The sequence below is a fragment of the Quercus suber genome, unplaced genomic scaffold, assembly GCF_002906115.3.
Source record: "Quercus suber isolate HL8 unplaced genomic scaffold, Cork oak 2.0 scaffold_787, whole genome shotgun sequence".
Classification (NCBI taxonomy): Eukaryota; Viridiplantae; Streptophyta; class Magnoliopsida; order Fagales; family Fagaceae; genus Quercus; species Quercus suber.
The window spans coordinates 188,573-206,193 of NW_027070223.1; the positions used below are offsets into that span (position 1 = coordinate 188,573).

General features: G+C 34.1%; 1 protein-coding gene and 1 long non-coding RNA gene across 2 annotated transcripts; both read left to right on the plus strand.

Moving 5' to 3' along the window:
• Window positions 1–2,095: 2,095 nt before the first annotated feature.
• On the plus strand, window positions 2,096–5,298 carry LOC112008226 (zinc finger CCCH domain-containing protein 48; the record flags this gene model as incomplete). The annotated part of the gene is made up of 7 exons (XM_065767260.1): window positions 2,096–2,386; window positions 2,766–2,951; window positions 3,046–3,147; window positions 3,583–3,735; window positions 4,232–4,411; window positions 4,649–4,746; window positions 4,827–5,298. Coding segments are annotated over 7 exons (1,137 nt in total), but the record flags the coding sequence as incomplete, so codon positions are not given.
• Window positions 5,299–16,200: 10,902 nt separating this feature from the next.
• Window positions 16,201–17,274, plus strand: LOC136064872 (uncharacterized). The gene is made up of 2 exons (XR_010626526.1): window positions 16,201–16,342; window positions 16,966–17,274. It is a non-coding gene; the product is annotated as an uncharacterized LOC136064872 (long non-coding RNA).
• Window positions 17,275–17,621: the final 347 nt, after the last annotated feature.

The window sequence follows — 17,621 nt, forward strand, 5'->3', positions numbered from 1 at the left end:
CCTCATGGCCATGCCTAAGCCATTTAAAGAAACTTCTTCTGACTCTATTTTTAAATTCTGTTTGTTGAATGCTTTGGGGCACAAAAGGAAACTTTTGTTTGTGTGTGTGTGTGTGTGTGTGTGTGTGTGAACCATGAGTGTTTCTTTGAATTGTATTACTGTACAAAGTTATTCTGGCCAAATATTTGCGGACTTATAGGTTGTGCCTTTCAGACATTATTAGAAATTGGTGAATTGGTGTTCTTTATCAAAAGTGTCTAATTAACTAAAACTATAAATCTATAATTGATGGTGAAATTGGTGTTCTTAAAAATCTAATCTCATCCCAACTTAGTGGAAAAAGTTAGAAAAGATAAATTATTGAACTTGAAATGAATTGAGAGGGAGAGAGAGAGAGTTTTTTAATGAGTAATGCTACAACCACAAACTATTTTATACCATTTTTAATTACAAACTGTTGATGTGGTCAATTTCATATTAGTTTTCACCTAAGTCCACTATTAAAATCACCTTTTCATTTACTAATAACCACCCACTACATCAACAATTTGTAAATTTTTTTTGTAAAAAAGTTTGTATTCTAGCATTACTCTTTTTTAATTATGAGTAACAATAAACTATAAATTTACAACATGTACGTGTATTACAACATGAAATAAATTCAAATACATGATTGAATCAAACAGTATGACATAACAAATGTTGTCATTTTAAAAAATAATTAAATTCAACATAATCATAAGTTTCATTAAGAAACCTCACATTAAACAATACAATAGAAACATTGTTATTTTTTAATTATTAAATTCTACACACATGTATTTAAATTTAATTAAATAGCCTACTTTTACATTGGACTTTTACTTGAATTAGTTGTCTCAAATAAAAACGTGAGCTTTTTCTTAATTTTAAATAAAGTAATGTTAAGAAAAAGCTTGCCTTATTTATTAAGGAACCAAAAATAAAAAAAATAAAAAAAAAGGATTTTCGAATTAATACCAACGGTCAGAAGGGCAATCTTATTTCCACTATAAATAGACACCGCCACTTCTTTTTTTTCATTTCTCTCTCTCTCTCTCTCTCTCTTTCTAAAGCTCTCAAAATTCAAACCCTAATTTTCTCTGTTTCTGATCGGCGATTTGATATTGTTTCTGATTGAACAAAGATCTTGGCGGCTGGATTTTCAAAACCTTTCAGGTTTGCTATTGCAACTAGAGTTAGAATTTCTTTAGCTATGATCGCACCGGCTTTTGTAATGAACGAATCTATTCTCAGCCTTAGACAATGTTACCAAAGTAATTTACTTTCATGTTCGTTAATTTCTCTAGGGTTTGCCGATGGATCGGCGATTAGGTTTTGGAAGTTTGTATTTTGTTATGTATTTGATAAGGGATTGTTTTTTCTATAAGCTGTTATTGCTTGATAGCCTCATTCGCACAATTTCAAGATTCTTCTCTAGGGTTTCTTTAGGGTTCCCAAAAAATGTTCATGTTTCTTTGGAATTGATTTGGCAGAACAGAGAATTTGAAATCCTTCATGGGTTAGCAAGGATTTTCATGTTTTTTTAGTAGGGTTTCTGGTTTGGCGGAACAGAGAATTTAAAATCCTTCATGGGTTAGCAAGGATTTTCTTGATTTCAGTAGGATTTTTTGATTTGGAATTGGATCTTCTTCAATGGAAGAAAGAGAGTGGTATTTGCTTTTGGCTGCTTCGCTTTGTGGAATGCTTTACTCATTGGTTTCCTATTCCTATTATTTGTGGGTGTTTATAGTATGGAGATTAAAACTGCAAGAAGAGGGCCACCACAGGGAAAAGAAAGTTCTGTTTTTGATCGATTAGGAGCAGGACGAGGAGGGCATTTAAACAACAGCAGCAATAAGATATGCAAATTTTGGCTCAGTGGTAGATGCCTTAAAAACCCATGTAGGTTTGCCCATTCAGAAACACCTGATGTGGCCACCATTCACCGTCCCAGGCATACTCCTTACTATCCTCACTCCAGCAACGCTTTAGTTTCGAATACTTGGCGAAGGGGTCCTAGGAATTCACAAAATGTTCAGGAGAGGTTGTTAACCACAAGTCCTTCCGAAAATGTTTCCTGGGAAGTCTGAAATCAGACTTGGAAGATATTAAAAAGAAGTTGCCAGAGTTGGCAGAAAGCGTTTCTGAGGGTTCTTCAGAATGTTCTGTTGTTGAAAATCATTCTAATCTGGAGAATGTGGTTGAAGAAAAGCCTCTGGAGCATGTTCCTAAGAAAACCGCAGAAATGGTTTGTGAGTTCTGGGTGCAAGGGACGTGTGTCTATGGTGATCAGTGCCCTTACCTACACTCATGGTTTCGTGGGGATAAATTCAAAAGGTTGGCAGAGCTTCAAGGGCACAACAAGGTACCTATTTGTGTTTGATGAACTTTATTCTTCCATTTCCATTAGGATTTTGGTGTAAATTTTTTTAATTTGGAATCTGATTTAATAATGAGACCTGAACTCAGTTTATGCCAAAGTTAATCTTGGCCTAGGCTAGCCTAATTAGTTGTTTCATCATTTGAATACTAATATAGCCCATTCATGATATCTAGATTATAGAAATTTTATTTGTTCCTGAATAAGAACATGGAGCATTATATGTTTCACTGCTATTTTTACAATGGGATTCATAAATGACAATTGATAGAAGACCAAAAGATATTGTTGGTTTATAGAAATTATATCCTAGATAGAGCAAGTTGTTTTTGAAAAACCATATTTATGAGTTTTTTGATAACAGGCAGTCAACGGAATTGCACTTCCTCTAAGATGCAACAAACTTTGTTCAGGTAGCAGTGACGGAACAATTCGGCTTTGGGACTGCCATACTGGTCAATCTACTAATGTGATTAACCTTGGTGGCGAAGTTGGATCTGTTTGTAGTGAAGGCCCATGGCTCTTTGTTGGCATGCCAAATGTTGTGAAGGTGAGCTTAAAACCGAGTAATGTTGTGATTTTTTTTTTGGGGATTTTGTCAGTTCAAGATGTGACCTTGATTTGGCATGTTGGTGATGCTTCAGGTGTGGAATACCAAATCAGGTGCTGAATACAATCTCAATGGATCTGTTGGGCAAGTCAATGCATTGGAATCTGTTTACAATTTGCTTTTTGCTGGGGTAGAGGTAAGCTACTTTGCTGACAGTTTAGAATTCTTGTATTCTCTATCTAGCTTTTATTCTTTCTATTTGATTAAATGTGGGCAATGTTGAGTTCAGGGTGTTTCTCTTTTCATAATTTCTTTTAGTTGTTTGATCATGAACTTATTTGATTCAATGTACTTTGATTTTTTGAGTCATATCCATAGCAGATGCTTGGGGTTGGTGCAGTTGGTTATTATGCTTGACTCACACACTAGAGTTTCCCGGTTTGAACTGGGGCTAAGACACTACTGTCAAAGCCTTTTACTTATAAAAGAGAGGGGGGGGGGGGGGGGGAATGACCAATGTTAATGCTAAAGGTCTCACTAGATTTTGGTGTTGAGTGTTTCATGTGTGTACATCACTTCTATTCTAATTAAAGTTGGTCCAAAATTAATTTAGTATTACTTTTGATTGCAGGATGGTGTTATTTTGGCATGGAAAGGCACTTATGAAACTAACCATACATTTCAACTTGCTGCAACCCTTAAAGGCCACACACATGGTATAACATCTTTAGTTGTTGGAGGAGGCAACAGGCTGTACTCAGGTTCCAAGGACCACACAATAAGGGTTAGTTTTTTCTCTTTAAGATTTTTTTTTTCCCTGTTGTTATATCTTTTTTGTTGTTAGTAGTTAGTATTTGAAGAAAGCTTGATTATTTAAGATCATTGGTGCTTTCTTTTGCTTTACTTGCTTCTTCTATACTGGAAGGACTGTGGGTGGACAGTATCTCATTTAGACCTGGTGCTGACCTTTTGCTTTAGTGATTCTGTATTGTTTTTGTTCGAAATTTCCCCTTTTCAAATCTTGCATTGAACCAATATGATGTACTCTCCCTCATGTATTTTGCAGGAAACAATAACATATCCTTGTTTTAGTGACTAAATTATTTACGATAAATTGATTAAGTTCTACTCTGTAAAACTTAGCAATATATATCTTATATTTTTGAAATTTTTGTCATAGTTGTTATTTTCTTTATACGTGCACAAGGATCATATATTTTGTTTTGATTTGTCAAGGGGGAAAAAAAAGAATTAATTTCTATTCTTATATTTTGTTTCAGGTTTGGGATCATGAAAATTGGCAGTGTATTATGACACTGAATGGGCATGATGATGTTGTGAAGTCTCTCATGTGCTGGGATAAGTATTTGTTCTCTGGTTCATTGGATTGCACGATAAAAGTTTGGGCTTCTACTGATGATGGCAACTTGGAAGTAATCTATTCTCACAGTGAAGAACAAGTAAGTTATTGAACCACAATTAGTTTCATTTACTTTCTTATTTGCTTCCCCCCTTAAGTAATTGAGGTGTGCTACAGTCGTTGAGCAGTATGAATTGGTCTGGTAATGGCAAAATTGTATTGTTATGTCAGAAACTCAATAGGTGTATTATTTTGTTGCATTGCCATGTTGTTGATACTTAGCCTTAGTTTATTAAAAGTGTAAACTAATTGGATGGCATGATTGTTCATGGTACAGGGCATCCTTGCACTTACTGGGATGACTGATCCTGATATTAAACCAATCTTGTATTGCTCTTGTAGCAATAAATCTGTCCACCTCTATGAACTGCCAACGTGAGTACAATTTTCCCTCTGTGAAAATCTTTCTTCTTTTCCCTCTTGGATTTGACTAATATTAGTGATTTTTGTTTTAGATTCACTGACAGGGGCAGATTATTTGCAAAACAAGAAGTCCAGACTCTTCAAATAGGTCCTGGGGGCCTCTTTTTTACTGGGGATCAGTCTGGTTTGCTGACAGTGTATACATGGCTAGCAGACTAATGGTTGAGACGTGCCCAAGACTAGTACAGCATGGTTTTTATTAGTTATGGCAAACAATGTATAGTATTTTGAGTAGATTTTCCAATGTACAGTATATTGAGTACGTTTTCCAATGTACAATATTTTGAGTTTTGAAATTCATGTTATTATGAATATTTCGGATAAAACAATGTAATACTACGGAATGAAAATAAATAGCTACATAACCTAAGGTAAAGACTTTGGTTTACTGTTTTTGTCTACTGCCCCCTTACGGGTGAACAAAGTTACAAAATAAAGGGTGAACAAAGTTACAAAATAAAGTGGGATTGGATGATATTCAGATCGCCTCTTCACTTTATTAGATTTTTTTTGAGGTCTACTTGGAGGTTCAGAAGCCCATTTTCCAGCAATTGCTTGATTTAGAGAACTTTCACGAAAAATATTGAATGTATTTCTACAACAAATCATGTGCCCTGAACCAGATTCTTATTTCTTATTAGATTACATGAATATAATTTATTATTCAATTACACCTTCTTTTACAAAATGTCTCTTTTCTATTAAAGAGATAGACCATAGAAAGTCATTCCACACTTCCTACACATTAAGTGCTCTACTTGAGATTTTTAGGTGCTCTACCTGAGATTCTTGAATTAAATTCAACCGCATGAATCATGTGAGAATCTAAGTTATAGCATCCAAAAGACTTTATCAAAGTTTTAGCAGTTTACTGAATCAACTGTGTTTGGACTCTTTTTTTTTTTTTTTTTTACTTGAACTGTGTTTGGGCTCTTGTTGTTTTTCCCCCTCATTATTGAATGGTGACTTATTAACTCTGCATGTCCAATTTTCTTCCTCAGCAAAGATGTCAAGTGGACTGAATCAATGTCATTCCCAACAACAACAATCTGACTGCCATCCTCACCTTTTAAACATGCTGATTCATTGCCTTAAGAACCAAAAAGAAAAAAAAATATGATCATTAATTTTAAATTCCTAAATGAAACTTGTTGAGCATAATTGAAGTAATTTGTAAGGTTTTCAGATTCGAACCGTTTATTAAACTGTAAAATGAAGAGGTTTAAGGTTTTTGAGATCGAATCGGGATTAAATCGTGATGATGTCATAATTAATTTAATAATTATTTTAAATATAAATATAAATATTAAATTAGTAAAAATTGAAAAATTGACTAAAATAATCTAAATAAATACTTTTTAAAATGCATTTTTATATCACTAATTTTATTATAATGTTTCAAAATCGAACTTAATAGTAAAATAATAATAATAATAATAATGATAAACAAAAACCAAAAACGTCAAAATTTAAAAAACAATCATATATTAATATTCACGTTGTAGAGGGAAACGAGTCAGAAACTTTCAAACTTTGCTTAAAAAAAAGAAAAAAAAAGAAAAAAAAGAAAGAAAGAAAGAAAGGAGAAACTTTCAAACTCATTTTTGTCATCATCCACTTCTCCATCATGTCACGTGCTCGGCTCATTCAATTCTCCATCATGTCACGTTGGGAGGGGCAATGAGTCAGAATGAGATGGAAATTTTCCAAGGCTAGGCTCATTCACTTCTCCATCATGTCACGTTGGGAGGGGCAATGAGTTAGAATGAGATGGAAATTTTCAAAGGCTTTGTCATGTCACACGTGCTAGACTCACCAAACTAAAAGGCAAAAATAAAGTTGAAAGAAGTCATCTACTTTAAACTGAAGGCCGAGACCATGAAGAACGAAAGAAGAAGCAATGAAGAAACATAAGGAAGAAGGAGCTGCATCGTCTGCGAACAAGATCCTAGCAAAACCTCCCCCAAAACATCATTTTAGCGAACAAGATCTGCTACTTTTGGCTTCTAGCGAACAAGATGACCCTCTCGACGATAAAAGATTCAAAACTTTCGGCAAGTTTTCAGTGAATATTTTCAAACAAAAAGCCCAAGTCTGACCGGAAAACTCGTGCACAGTCTAAAATGTCCATTTCATTTTTTTATTTTTTTTTTATTTTTTTTTAAGGTTAAGATACAAAGGGAAGTAGGGAACCATGAGAAGTGGTCTGGTCACGGTTCTGAGAACCGTGAGGTCCGACTTTGGTTTGCACGGGTTCCTGCTTTTTTCACATAGAATGGTTCTTGAGGCTAAAAGAACCGTAAAAATGAGCGGTTTGAGGTTTTTCCGGTCGGACCGTACGGTCCGGTCCGGGTTTCGAAACCTTGGTAATTTGGAGAGTAAACAAGTATGTAAAGAGCAGGTAAATTTGGTTCAATTTTAATAATTCAAAGAAAAATATGATTACCTTGTACACCAAATACAATTTGCATGGCCCTAAACCGAGCATTCTTTTTGCCATTATTTATTCTGACCTGAATCACTACCTTTTGCTGAAAAAAAGTTCAAGTGTCAAAATTATTATGAAATAAAAGCATGCATGACTCTAGGAGAAAATAGGCATTTGTCCCTTTCGCCAAAACTTTTCAGCAAAATGTCCCATATTTGAAACTAATTAAGGAAATGCTCCTATTCTAAAACTCAATTTTCTAAAAATCGAGTTTCTATTTAAAACTTGATTTTTGGACAATCGAAATGAAAAATTAAAAAAAAAAAAAAAATTTCTAGAACTCGAGTTCATGGAACTCGAGTTCCTTGAAAAAATTCAAGTAGAACTTGAGTTCCAATTTTTTTTTTTTTTTTAATCTAGAACTCGAGTTCATGGAACTCGAGTTCCTTGAAAAAATTCAAGTAGAACTTGAGTTCCAAAAAAAAAAAAAAAAAATTCCTAAGTCTACGTTCGCTATAACTCGATGTTCCGAAAATCGAGTTTTGCATTTGAAGCTCGATTTTTAGAAAATTGAGTTTCAAAACAGGAGCAATTTCCTAATTAGTTTCAGACATGGGATATTTTGCTGGAAAATTTGTAAGAAATGGGTAAAAGCCCATTTTGGCCCATGACTGTAATTTCAATACTTTTCGGTCATTATGCTTACTAGTGCTCAGGCCTCGGAGTGTGCGTCTAGAGCTTGTTGATATGAAAGGATTAATCGGAAATATTTCTTCATAATTTCCAGAACTATCTGATTGACTTGGAGACCTGGTTGGTGAGAAGAATGTCTCTATGGAAAAATAAAATCGTGGAGGTGATTGACTTGGAGACCTGGCTGGTGGGAAGAGTGTGTCTATGGAACAAGAGAATCGTGGAGATGATTCGTTAGATGCTGAACTAGTCTCACTTTCAGTGTCAGAGCTGTAGGGTGGGAAGATTGATGCAATGGTAACTGACTCTACTAGTGATTGACTTCTTTTTTGTCTAACTCACTGTTACAAAATATGAAACGATAAATTACAACTATACATTCAGATACTAAAAATTTTATTGTCTAATTCAGAAATTCTTTGAAACTTACTTGTATCAACTAGGCACTTCGACATGATACTGAATAGGGAGATTGACACAACTGAATTGGGAGAGATAGAGAGACAGAGAGACAGAGAATTGCATATCAAAATGGTGTGCTGGCATTCGTAATTTATAAGTAGGAAGTTTCAATGAAGATACATTCTGATGTACTCTCAAGCCGTATTCCTTTCTGCGTGACTCACAAGGCTGATGGCCGAGTTCACTTTCCAGAAGAAATAAAAAAGTAAGAGGTGGAAGTTTTCCCTGTGCTCAACAGTTTTCTTACTAGTGACAAAGTGCATTTGGTAGCTCTATCTATGAGTAAAAAATGTGAACTTGGAGAGCATTCACATCTTGCTGCGGCTCAATTGCCATATTAGTTTAATCTGGAGCTTAACTTGGCTTTGATATATTTATAAGGGAAATATTAACAAATGTTTTAAACATGTTTGGATAAAGAGTTTAGCTTACTTTTGGTATTTTTTTTTTTTTTTTTAAACTAGAATCTCATTTTAAAAAAGTTTTTAAAAAGTACTAGTAGTAAGTCAAACATTTGGATAAAATGAGTTATGTACGGTAAAAGACAATTTTTGGAGTTCTTTTAATGGAAAAAGTTAGAAAAGATAAATGATCATATTAGAGACATAAAAAATGTTAAAATTCTTTAAAAAATAATTAAATTCAACATAATTATAGATTTAATTAAGAAACCTTACATTAAACAATACAATAAAAACATTTTTACTTTTTTAATTTTTAAATTCTCTAATTCAGCAAAAAATAAATTTATTAAATTCTCTACACACATATATTTGAATTTAATTAGATAGCCTACTTTTACTATTTGAACTTTTACTTAACAACTAGTGTGGGGGGCACGGGCAAGGCACGTGCTACCTTTTGAGTGAAAAAATTAGGATAAAATTTTGGCAAAACTATATTATTGATCATTGAAGTTTACCTACTAAACACTTTTAGTTCCTAAAGTTTTAACTGAGCATTATTAGTCCTTAAAGTTTCTAAACTAAACATAATTAGTCCCTCCACTAACTCTTTTCTCCCCACTGCCAAACCACACCCCTTGAATCCCTTGACCAAGGGCCCACCTCCCATGTATTGGCTGGGTACCCGTAGGTGATGCTCTAGGCCTTGTATGAATGCCACTACCATCTAGGTTTGTCTTCTTTCATTCCCATGCCATTTATGCCGCTCTTGCGCCATATTCTTCTGCCACGCATACTGGGTAATATTTGTTTTTTGCGGCATGAAGCATGTGTGAGCTTTTGACCTCGCATTACTTTTCTTTGCCCCTCTGCGGAATGGGCATTGTTGAGATAAGGGCCTCTGCCCGTATAGCCCATTGGGTTCCTATTCCTGCAATTCCTCCTATACTTCCCATGGGACTGCTAGCTGTTATTCCTGTCATGTTGGCCCATTGGGTTTGTTACCTCTTTTCTTGGGATTCCCCAATCCACTTACTTCATCTTTACCTCTTATTCTTCCCATGAGCATGTTGGCTGTTATTCCTGCCATATAGGCCCACTGAGCTTGCTACCTCTTTTCTTAGGCTTCCCCGGCCCACTTATTTCATCTTTACCTTTTATTCCTCTCATGGGCCTGTTGGCCATGTTATTCTTACCATGTTGGCCCATTGGGTTTACTAACTTGCTTTTATCATTCTTATTTCTTTTTCTTCCCATTTCCCTTCTTGTTGGGCTTCTTCTATTATTGGGGCCTTTCATAAAAAATGGGCATAAACATTATCTTTATCAAAGATAGCTCCATCAAAATTTATTTTGTAATAGAGAGGTTCAGGAACTGTCCATGAGATTGTTGTATATATAGGTATATATAAGGATAGGTTGTAATAATGATGTTTGAGTTTGGAGAATATGGTTTCATAAAGTGGAAATTCAAGTTCTAGAATATTCTAAGTGAAAATCCAAAAATCAGAATTTTCTGAAATTTTTTGAAATTTTTTGTAGAATTTTTTGGTGACTGTTCAGAAAGGTTGAAGAGGTTTCAATATTTGTTAACCGTTTTATGAAAAATAACTAACTCTCCATGTGTATCTTTTCATGACTCATAACCCTATAGGTATAAATAGGCTTATGTTCATTTGAAAAAAATAACTAACTCTCCATACATGTCTTTTAACAAAACATAACCCTATGGGTATAAATAGAGGCTTATGTTCACTTAAAAAAATAGTAAGTTTGGGAAAAATACAAGAAATCCTGTAGTCATTCTCCAGAATTGCTATCTTTAGAACTCAACATCTTGGTAACATCCTGAAGACAAATTTGTGATAACTCTTTAGCAACAAAAGTGTGGGGGGGCAAATATTGTCTAAGGAAAACGATATAGTGCTTCTAAGTTATCTATTTTTTGTTGTTAACCTTGTTTTTCCATTATTACTTTATGTAATATCCCCAACAGAGGGTACTTGTCAAGTTGGGTGTACATGTGCAATCATAAGGAGGATTGAAAATTCCAGTATATATTCTTTCGCCTGTTCCAACAATTGGCCAAGGGTGATAGTTTGTTTACCCAATCAGAGATTAAATCATATTGTACTTTGCTTGAGAGTACCGTGGTTTCATATTGGAATTGTATTCCAAAAAACCACCAATTTTGGGAAAAGGAAGAGAGCATATGAACCACGTCCTCTTGGTGATTATAGATTTCCTTGCGAGAATTGATATTCTATTCATAAAAATTTTTGTAAATTAAATCATACATCCAATTGATGGTTAACAAGTTGCATGATGCATGAGACATAGAAACTAATTTACTAATGCACTCCCTCTAGCGATTTGGAAGACAAATAACTTTTCCAAGAGCCTCATAACTCAAATAACATATCTACGATTTAAATTCCGACACCTCCAATTATAGAATTGTAATAAAATAAAAAAAAATAAAAAATAAAACCAATGAAATTAAAAACCCGAATATAACCTTATAAATTTTCCTCATAAACTAAAATACCATATCCATTGTCTTCTGTAACTCATCTTGATTTCCCTAAAAATTCCCTAACTCTCTTAACCCACAAGACCCATCTTACTGTGCTTGACCCAACCCACGCAGGCAAGACCCATTGCAAAGAGCACCAGATCTAGCGAAGTCATACTTGGTGAGATTTTGTGACACTGTCATTGTTTGTTGTGCAAAGCCTTTCATCATTGTGGTTCGGACGTCGACCCAAAACAAAAAAATAATAAAAAAGAACAAAATCCTTGGATTCTACTTATTGAATTTCTAAGAAATTCAATCATGCGAAGTTCCAAGCTCCTTTAATCAAAATTTATAATAACTCTTTTAAGTTTTGAGTTGTAAATATAATTAAACAACAAAATAAAATAATCTCCATTGAAAGACAAACTTAATTCCATGCAAATTGTTATGACATATGTGAAATTGTTAGAGACATATGTTATGTAAATTGGATAATCCTTTGACAAAATGTACTTTACTTGTATTTGGATAGATCTATGATGAGTTTAGTACTCCAAGGAATAGGAGTTCAAGTCTAGTATTGAAGCAATGCAAATCTGTCTAAGAAACAAGTGAAGAAGTGTTGTTCATTAAAGCTCTATAGATAGCTCGACAAAATCATATCTATCAAGGTTTAATGTTGAAGCTTGATAGAAGCTCGATAGAAGCTGTATCTGTTCAAAATTACGAAATTAGAATCTCCAAATCTGATTTCACGCATATCCATGTGTATTTGTGTAGAGTTTATTTTCTTATAACTCTAGACATATATAAGGATAATTTTAAGGGCAGTCATAGGTGATGCAACCTGATGCAAAGTCACTGTACATGCAAATTGTGACTAGAGATAGAATTTTCCCTAGTTCATCATATTCTCTCTAGAAGCTACCGCGTCTTTGCGCCAAGGGTTTTGTGACCAAAGAGCTTCCTCATCTTTATTGTTGGATGAACTGAAAAACTTTACAGCCAACATCTTCCTTAAGTTGGTGTGTTAGTTACGTACTGGGATCCGTGCATCATTAGTTAGTCACGTACTAAGATTCATGCATTGAAAGGAGAGATTGCCACTACATTATAAGTCTAATTGGGTATTGGGGTAAGGGGTCAATTGTAGGTTGGTATTAAGTACTGTGATTCTTTTTATTTGTAAATGCTTGTTTTGATAATAATGAATTCTTAGGAGCGGTGACCTTAAATTCACACAGTGAGGTTTTGCCTTAGTGGTTTTTCCCATTCGTAAACAAATAATCTATGTCAAATTTATTTTTCGTTATGTTTAACTTAGTTGGCGATTTGTTTGTACTACCATGCTTATTGCTTGTAATTGAATCTAATTAATTCACTTGGTTAATTAATTGAGTAATTTACCAAATGGATCAATACATTTTTGGCCTATCACAAATATTGTGTGGTCGGAGAGTTTGGCACTGAAAGTGAGACTCTCAGTTCCATGCAAAATGTAGCTTTATTGGCAATTTGGCACCTTATGAAGTTCCCAAGGCATTTTGCAACCTAAGAATAGGAATAAAAGAATTTCGTGGGTTGTGATGCCTAATAAGGTTTAGTCAGGAGGAATATGAACAGATGATTTCAATGCATTTAAATTAAGTTGAAGAATTTGTCAAAATGCATCAAAGTTTTTATATTTAATAATCAAGTATCATCCATATATATGCATTTGGACTTAAAATGTGTCTTTTGCTCTTCATGGATCGACAAGATTAATAAACTTTGATCACTTTGGGATACTCAGTCTCTATGACATTGTTGAAATGGTTAAACAATAACTAAGTGAATTCTATCCATGAATGAACATTAAAGCAATCAAGAGACTTTATTACAAAGTCCTTGTAAAAATAAGATGGAGGGTGCAAAAAAGATTGCACCCTAGTCAGGCACTACAAAAAAGATTGCTATTAGCGATGGCTAGAGTTCGTCGCAACAACACAAAAAGCCGTCGCAGATTAGTATTGCCGATGGTAAAAGGCCGTCGACGGCCATCGGAAAAAGCCTTGTCGGTAATACTATATTACTGATGAGACCGTTGCTAACACTCATTTTCGACAGCACAACTTCGTCGTAAGTACTTGATAATTGTTGTCGTAGATTCAACTTCATACGAGGAAGTTGGATGACCAAATACCTTTTGTGACGACCTTCGGCCATCGTTAATGCACAGTTTCGAAGACAAAATGCTGTCGTAGTAATTTCATTTGTCATTGACAATACAACTTTATATGAAGAAATCATATGACCAAATACTTTCTACGATGAATTAAGGCCGTTGTTAATACCATTTTTTGACGAATAAAAGCCATCGTAATTACTTGGTTTGTCGTCAACAATGTAACTCCATACGAGGAAGTCAAATGACCAAATACTTTCTACGACGAACTAAGGCCATTGTTAATACCTTTTTTTGACAAATAAAAGCCGTCGTAATTACTTGGTTTGTCGTCGACAATGTAACTTCATACGAGGAAGTCAAACGACCAAATACTTTCTACGACGAACTAAGGCCGTTGTTAATGCCCTTGTTTTAACGAATAAAAGCTGTCATAAGTACTTGGTTTGTCGTCGAAAATAACTTTTGTGATGAACTATAGTCGTCGTTAATGTAGTTTTTCAATGACTAAAAGCCATTGTAAAATAATAAGCCCACAAATCTCCCACAATGGTAGTGGAGCCTAACAAGTAGACCCACTCAAGAACTCTCTATAAAAGGGACCTAACCCTATCAACCCAAGGTATGTTTTTCACTATTCAAACACTTACAATACCTGTTTTTCACTATTCAAGCACTTACAATACCTCAGTTCTAGAGAGAAAACTGACTTAACCATCGAAGAGTCCTTAGCTGTTAACCCCGATCGCCTTCAATAGTTTCTTTCTTCATTTTCAGGTCATCCAACCACCATTGAATCCCAAAGCATTCAGCCAACCAATTTTTGAGCATTATCAAGTTCCATTCTCACATTGTACAGTTCCAACATTACATATGATAGTTTTTTGTCACATTCGGTGGTTCCCTTATTTTATTTTCTCACATTTGACGGTTTCATCTTCACATTGTGTAGTTCCAACATCACATTTGATAATACTTTTGTTGTATTTGGTGGTTCCCTTTTTTTTCATCACATTTGACAGTTCCATCATCACATTGTGCAGTTTCAACATCACATTTGATAGTTCTTTTGTCATCTTATTTTTTTTTCCTCATATTTGATAATTCTATTGTCACATTCGGCAATACTAACATCACATTTGATAATACTTTTGTCACATTTGATGGTTCCTTTATTTTTGTTCTCACATTTGATAGTTCCATTGTCACATTAGGTAACACCAACATCATATTTGACTCTACTTTTGTCACATTCAGTGGTACTCTATTTTTTTTTTTTTTTTGTCTCAAATTTGATAGTTCCATTATTACATTAGGCAGTACCAACATCACTTATAACCGTACTTTTGTCACATTTGATGATTCTGTATTTTTTTTTTCTTACATTGGATTTCATAGTAAACTACATTGCATTTCATAACATCTGTATGACACAAATAGCTTCCTGATCCAACTTCTATGACTTGTGTTGGCATTTAATGCGTGCAAAACATTTTCATTAAATCAACTCCACAGTTGCACATTTTAAGTACATGGTGTGGTAAAACTTGAATAAATTTGTCCGTTCTATAGTGACTTGAGCCATCTTTTTTCTCAAATCATCGGTTCACACTCCTTTTGACCCTTTACATTGCTTTCAGTGCCAAAGAAGCACTACCATATGACTCTTATAATTGTGGCAATTCTAATTCCTCATTGCCATGCCTAAGCCATCCAAAGAAACTTCCTCTGACTCTATTTTTAAATTTTGTTTATTGAATGGCTTTAGGGCACAGAAAAACTTTTTTTTTTTTTTGAACCGTGAGTGTTTCTTTGAATTGTATTATTATACAAAGTTATTCCAGCCAAATATTTGCATAGATATGGGTTGTGCCTTTCAGACATTATTAGAAATTGGTGAATTGGTGTTCTTTATCAAAAGTGCCTAATTAACTAAAACTATAAATCTAGGTGAAATTGGTGTTCTTACAAATCTAATCTCATCCCAACTTAATGGAAAAAGTTAGAAAAGATAAATTATTGAACTTGAAATGAACTGAGAGGGAGAAAGAGAGAGAGTTTTTTAATGAATAATGCTACAGTCACAAACTATTTTATAACATTTTTTATTACAAATGGTTGATGTGGTCAATTTCATATTAGCTTAGGTTCACTATTAACATCATTTTTTTTTTCTTTCCTCAAAAAAAAAAAAAATCATTTTTTTCATTTACTAGTAACTACTCACTATATCAAAAATTTGTAAATTTTTTTGTAAAAAAGTTTGTATCCTAGCATTACTCTTTTTTAATTATGAGTAACACTAAACTACAAATTTACAATATTTACGTGTATTACATCATGAAATAAATTCAAATACATGATTGAATCAAACAGTATGACATAACAAATGTTGTCATCTTAAAAAATAATTAAATTCAACATAATCATAAATTTAATTAAGAAACCTCACATTAAACAATACAATAGAAACATTGTTATTTTTTTTTAATTATTAAATTCTACACACATATATTTAAATTTAATTAGATAGCCTACTTTTACATTGGACTTTTACTTTAATTAGTTGCCTAAAATAAAAATGTGAGCTTTTTCTTAATTTTAAATAAAGTAATGTTAAGAAAAAGCTTGCCATATTTACTAAGGAACCAAAAAAAAAAAAAAAAGGCTTATTTTAAATTTTCCAATAAACGGTCGGAAGGGCAACCTTATTTCCATTATAAATAGACACCACCACTCTTACTTTTCAGTTCTCTCTCTCTCTCTCTCTCTCTCTCTCTCTCGCTTTTCAAAATTCAAACCCTAATTTCCCATCGGCGATTCGAGATCGTTTCTGATTGAAGGAAGATCTCGGCGGCTCGATTTTCAAAGTCTCTCAGGTTTGCTATTGCAATTAGATTTAGATTTAGAATTAGAATTTCTTTAGCTATGATCGCACCGACTTTTGTAATGATCGAATCTATTCTCAGCCTTAGACAATGTTCGTTAATTTCTCTAGGGTTTGCCGATAGATCGGTGATTAGGTTTTGGAAGTTTGTATTTTGTTATGTATTTGATAAGGGATTTTCGAATAATTGGATTGTTTTTTCTATAAGCTGTTATTGCTTGAAAGCCTCATTTGCACAATTTCAAGATTCTTCTCTAGGGTTTCTTTAGGGTTCCTACAAAAATTCATGTTTCTTTGGAATTGATTTGGCGGAACGGGAATTTTTCTTTATTTTTTAGAAGGGTTTCTGATTTGGCAGAACAGAGAATTTAAAATCCTTCATGGATTAGCAAGGATTTTCATGTTTTTTTAGTAGGGTTTCTGATTCGGCGGAACAGAAAATTTAAAATCCTTCATGGGTTAGCAAGGATTTTCTTGATTTCAGTAGGGTTTCTTGATTTGGAATTGGATCTTCTTCAATGGAAGAAAGAGAGTGGTTTTTGTTTTTGGCTGCTTTGCTTTGTGGAACGCTTTATTCATTGGTTTCCTATTCCTATTATTTGTGGGTGTTTATAGTATGGAGATTAAAACTGCAAGAAGAGGGCCACCACAGGGAAAAGAAAGTTCTGTTTTTGATCGATTAGGAGCAGGACGAGGAGGGCATTTAAACAACAGCAGCAACAAGATATGCAAATTTTGGCTCAGTGGTAGATGCCTTAAAAACCCATGTAGGTTTGCCCATTCAGAAACACCTGATGTGGCCACCATTCACCGTCACAGGCAGACTCCTTACTACCCTCACTCCAGCAACGCTTTAGTTTCAAATACTTGGCGAAGGGCTCCTAGGAATTCACAAAATGTTCAGGAGAAGGTTGTTAACCACAAGTCTTCCAAAAATGGTCCTGGGAAGTCTGAATCAGACTTGGAAGATATTAAAAAGAAGTTGCCAGAGTTGGCAGAAAGCGTTTCTGAGGGTTCTTCAGAATGTTCTGTTGTTGAAAATGATTCTAATCTGGAGAATGTGGTTGAAGAAAAGCCTCTGGAGCATGTTTCTAAGAAAACCACAGAAATGGTTTGTGAGTTCTGGGTGCAAGGGACGTGTGTCTATGGTGATCAGTGCCCTTATCTACACTCATGGTTTCGTGGGGATAAGTTCAAAAGGTTGGCAGAGCTTCAAGGGCACAACAAGGTACCTATTTGTGTTTGATGAACTTTATTCTTCCATTTCCATT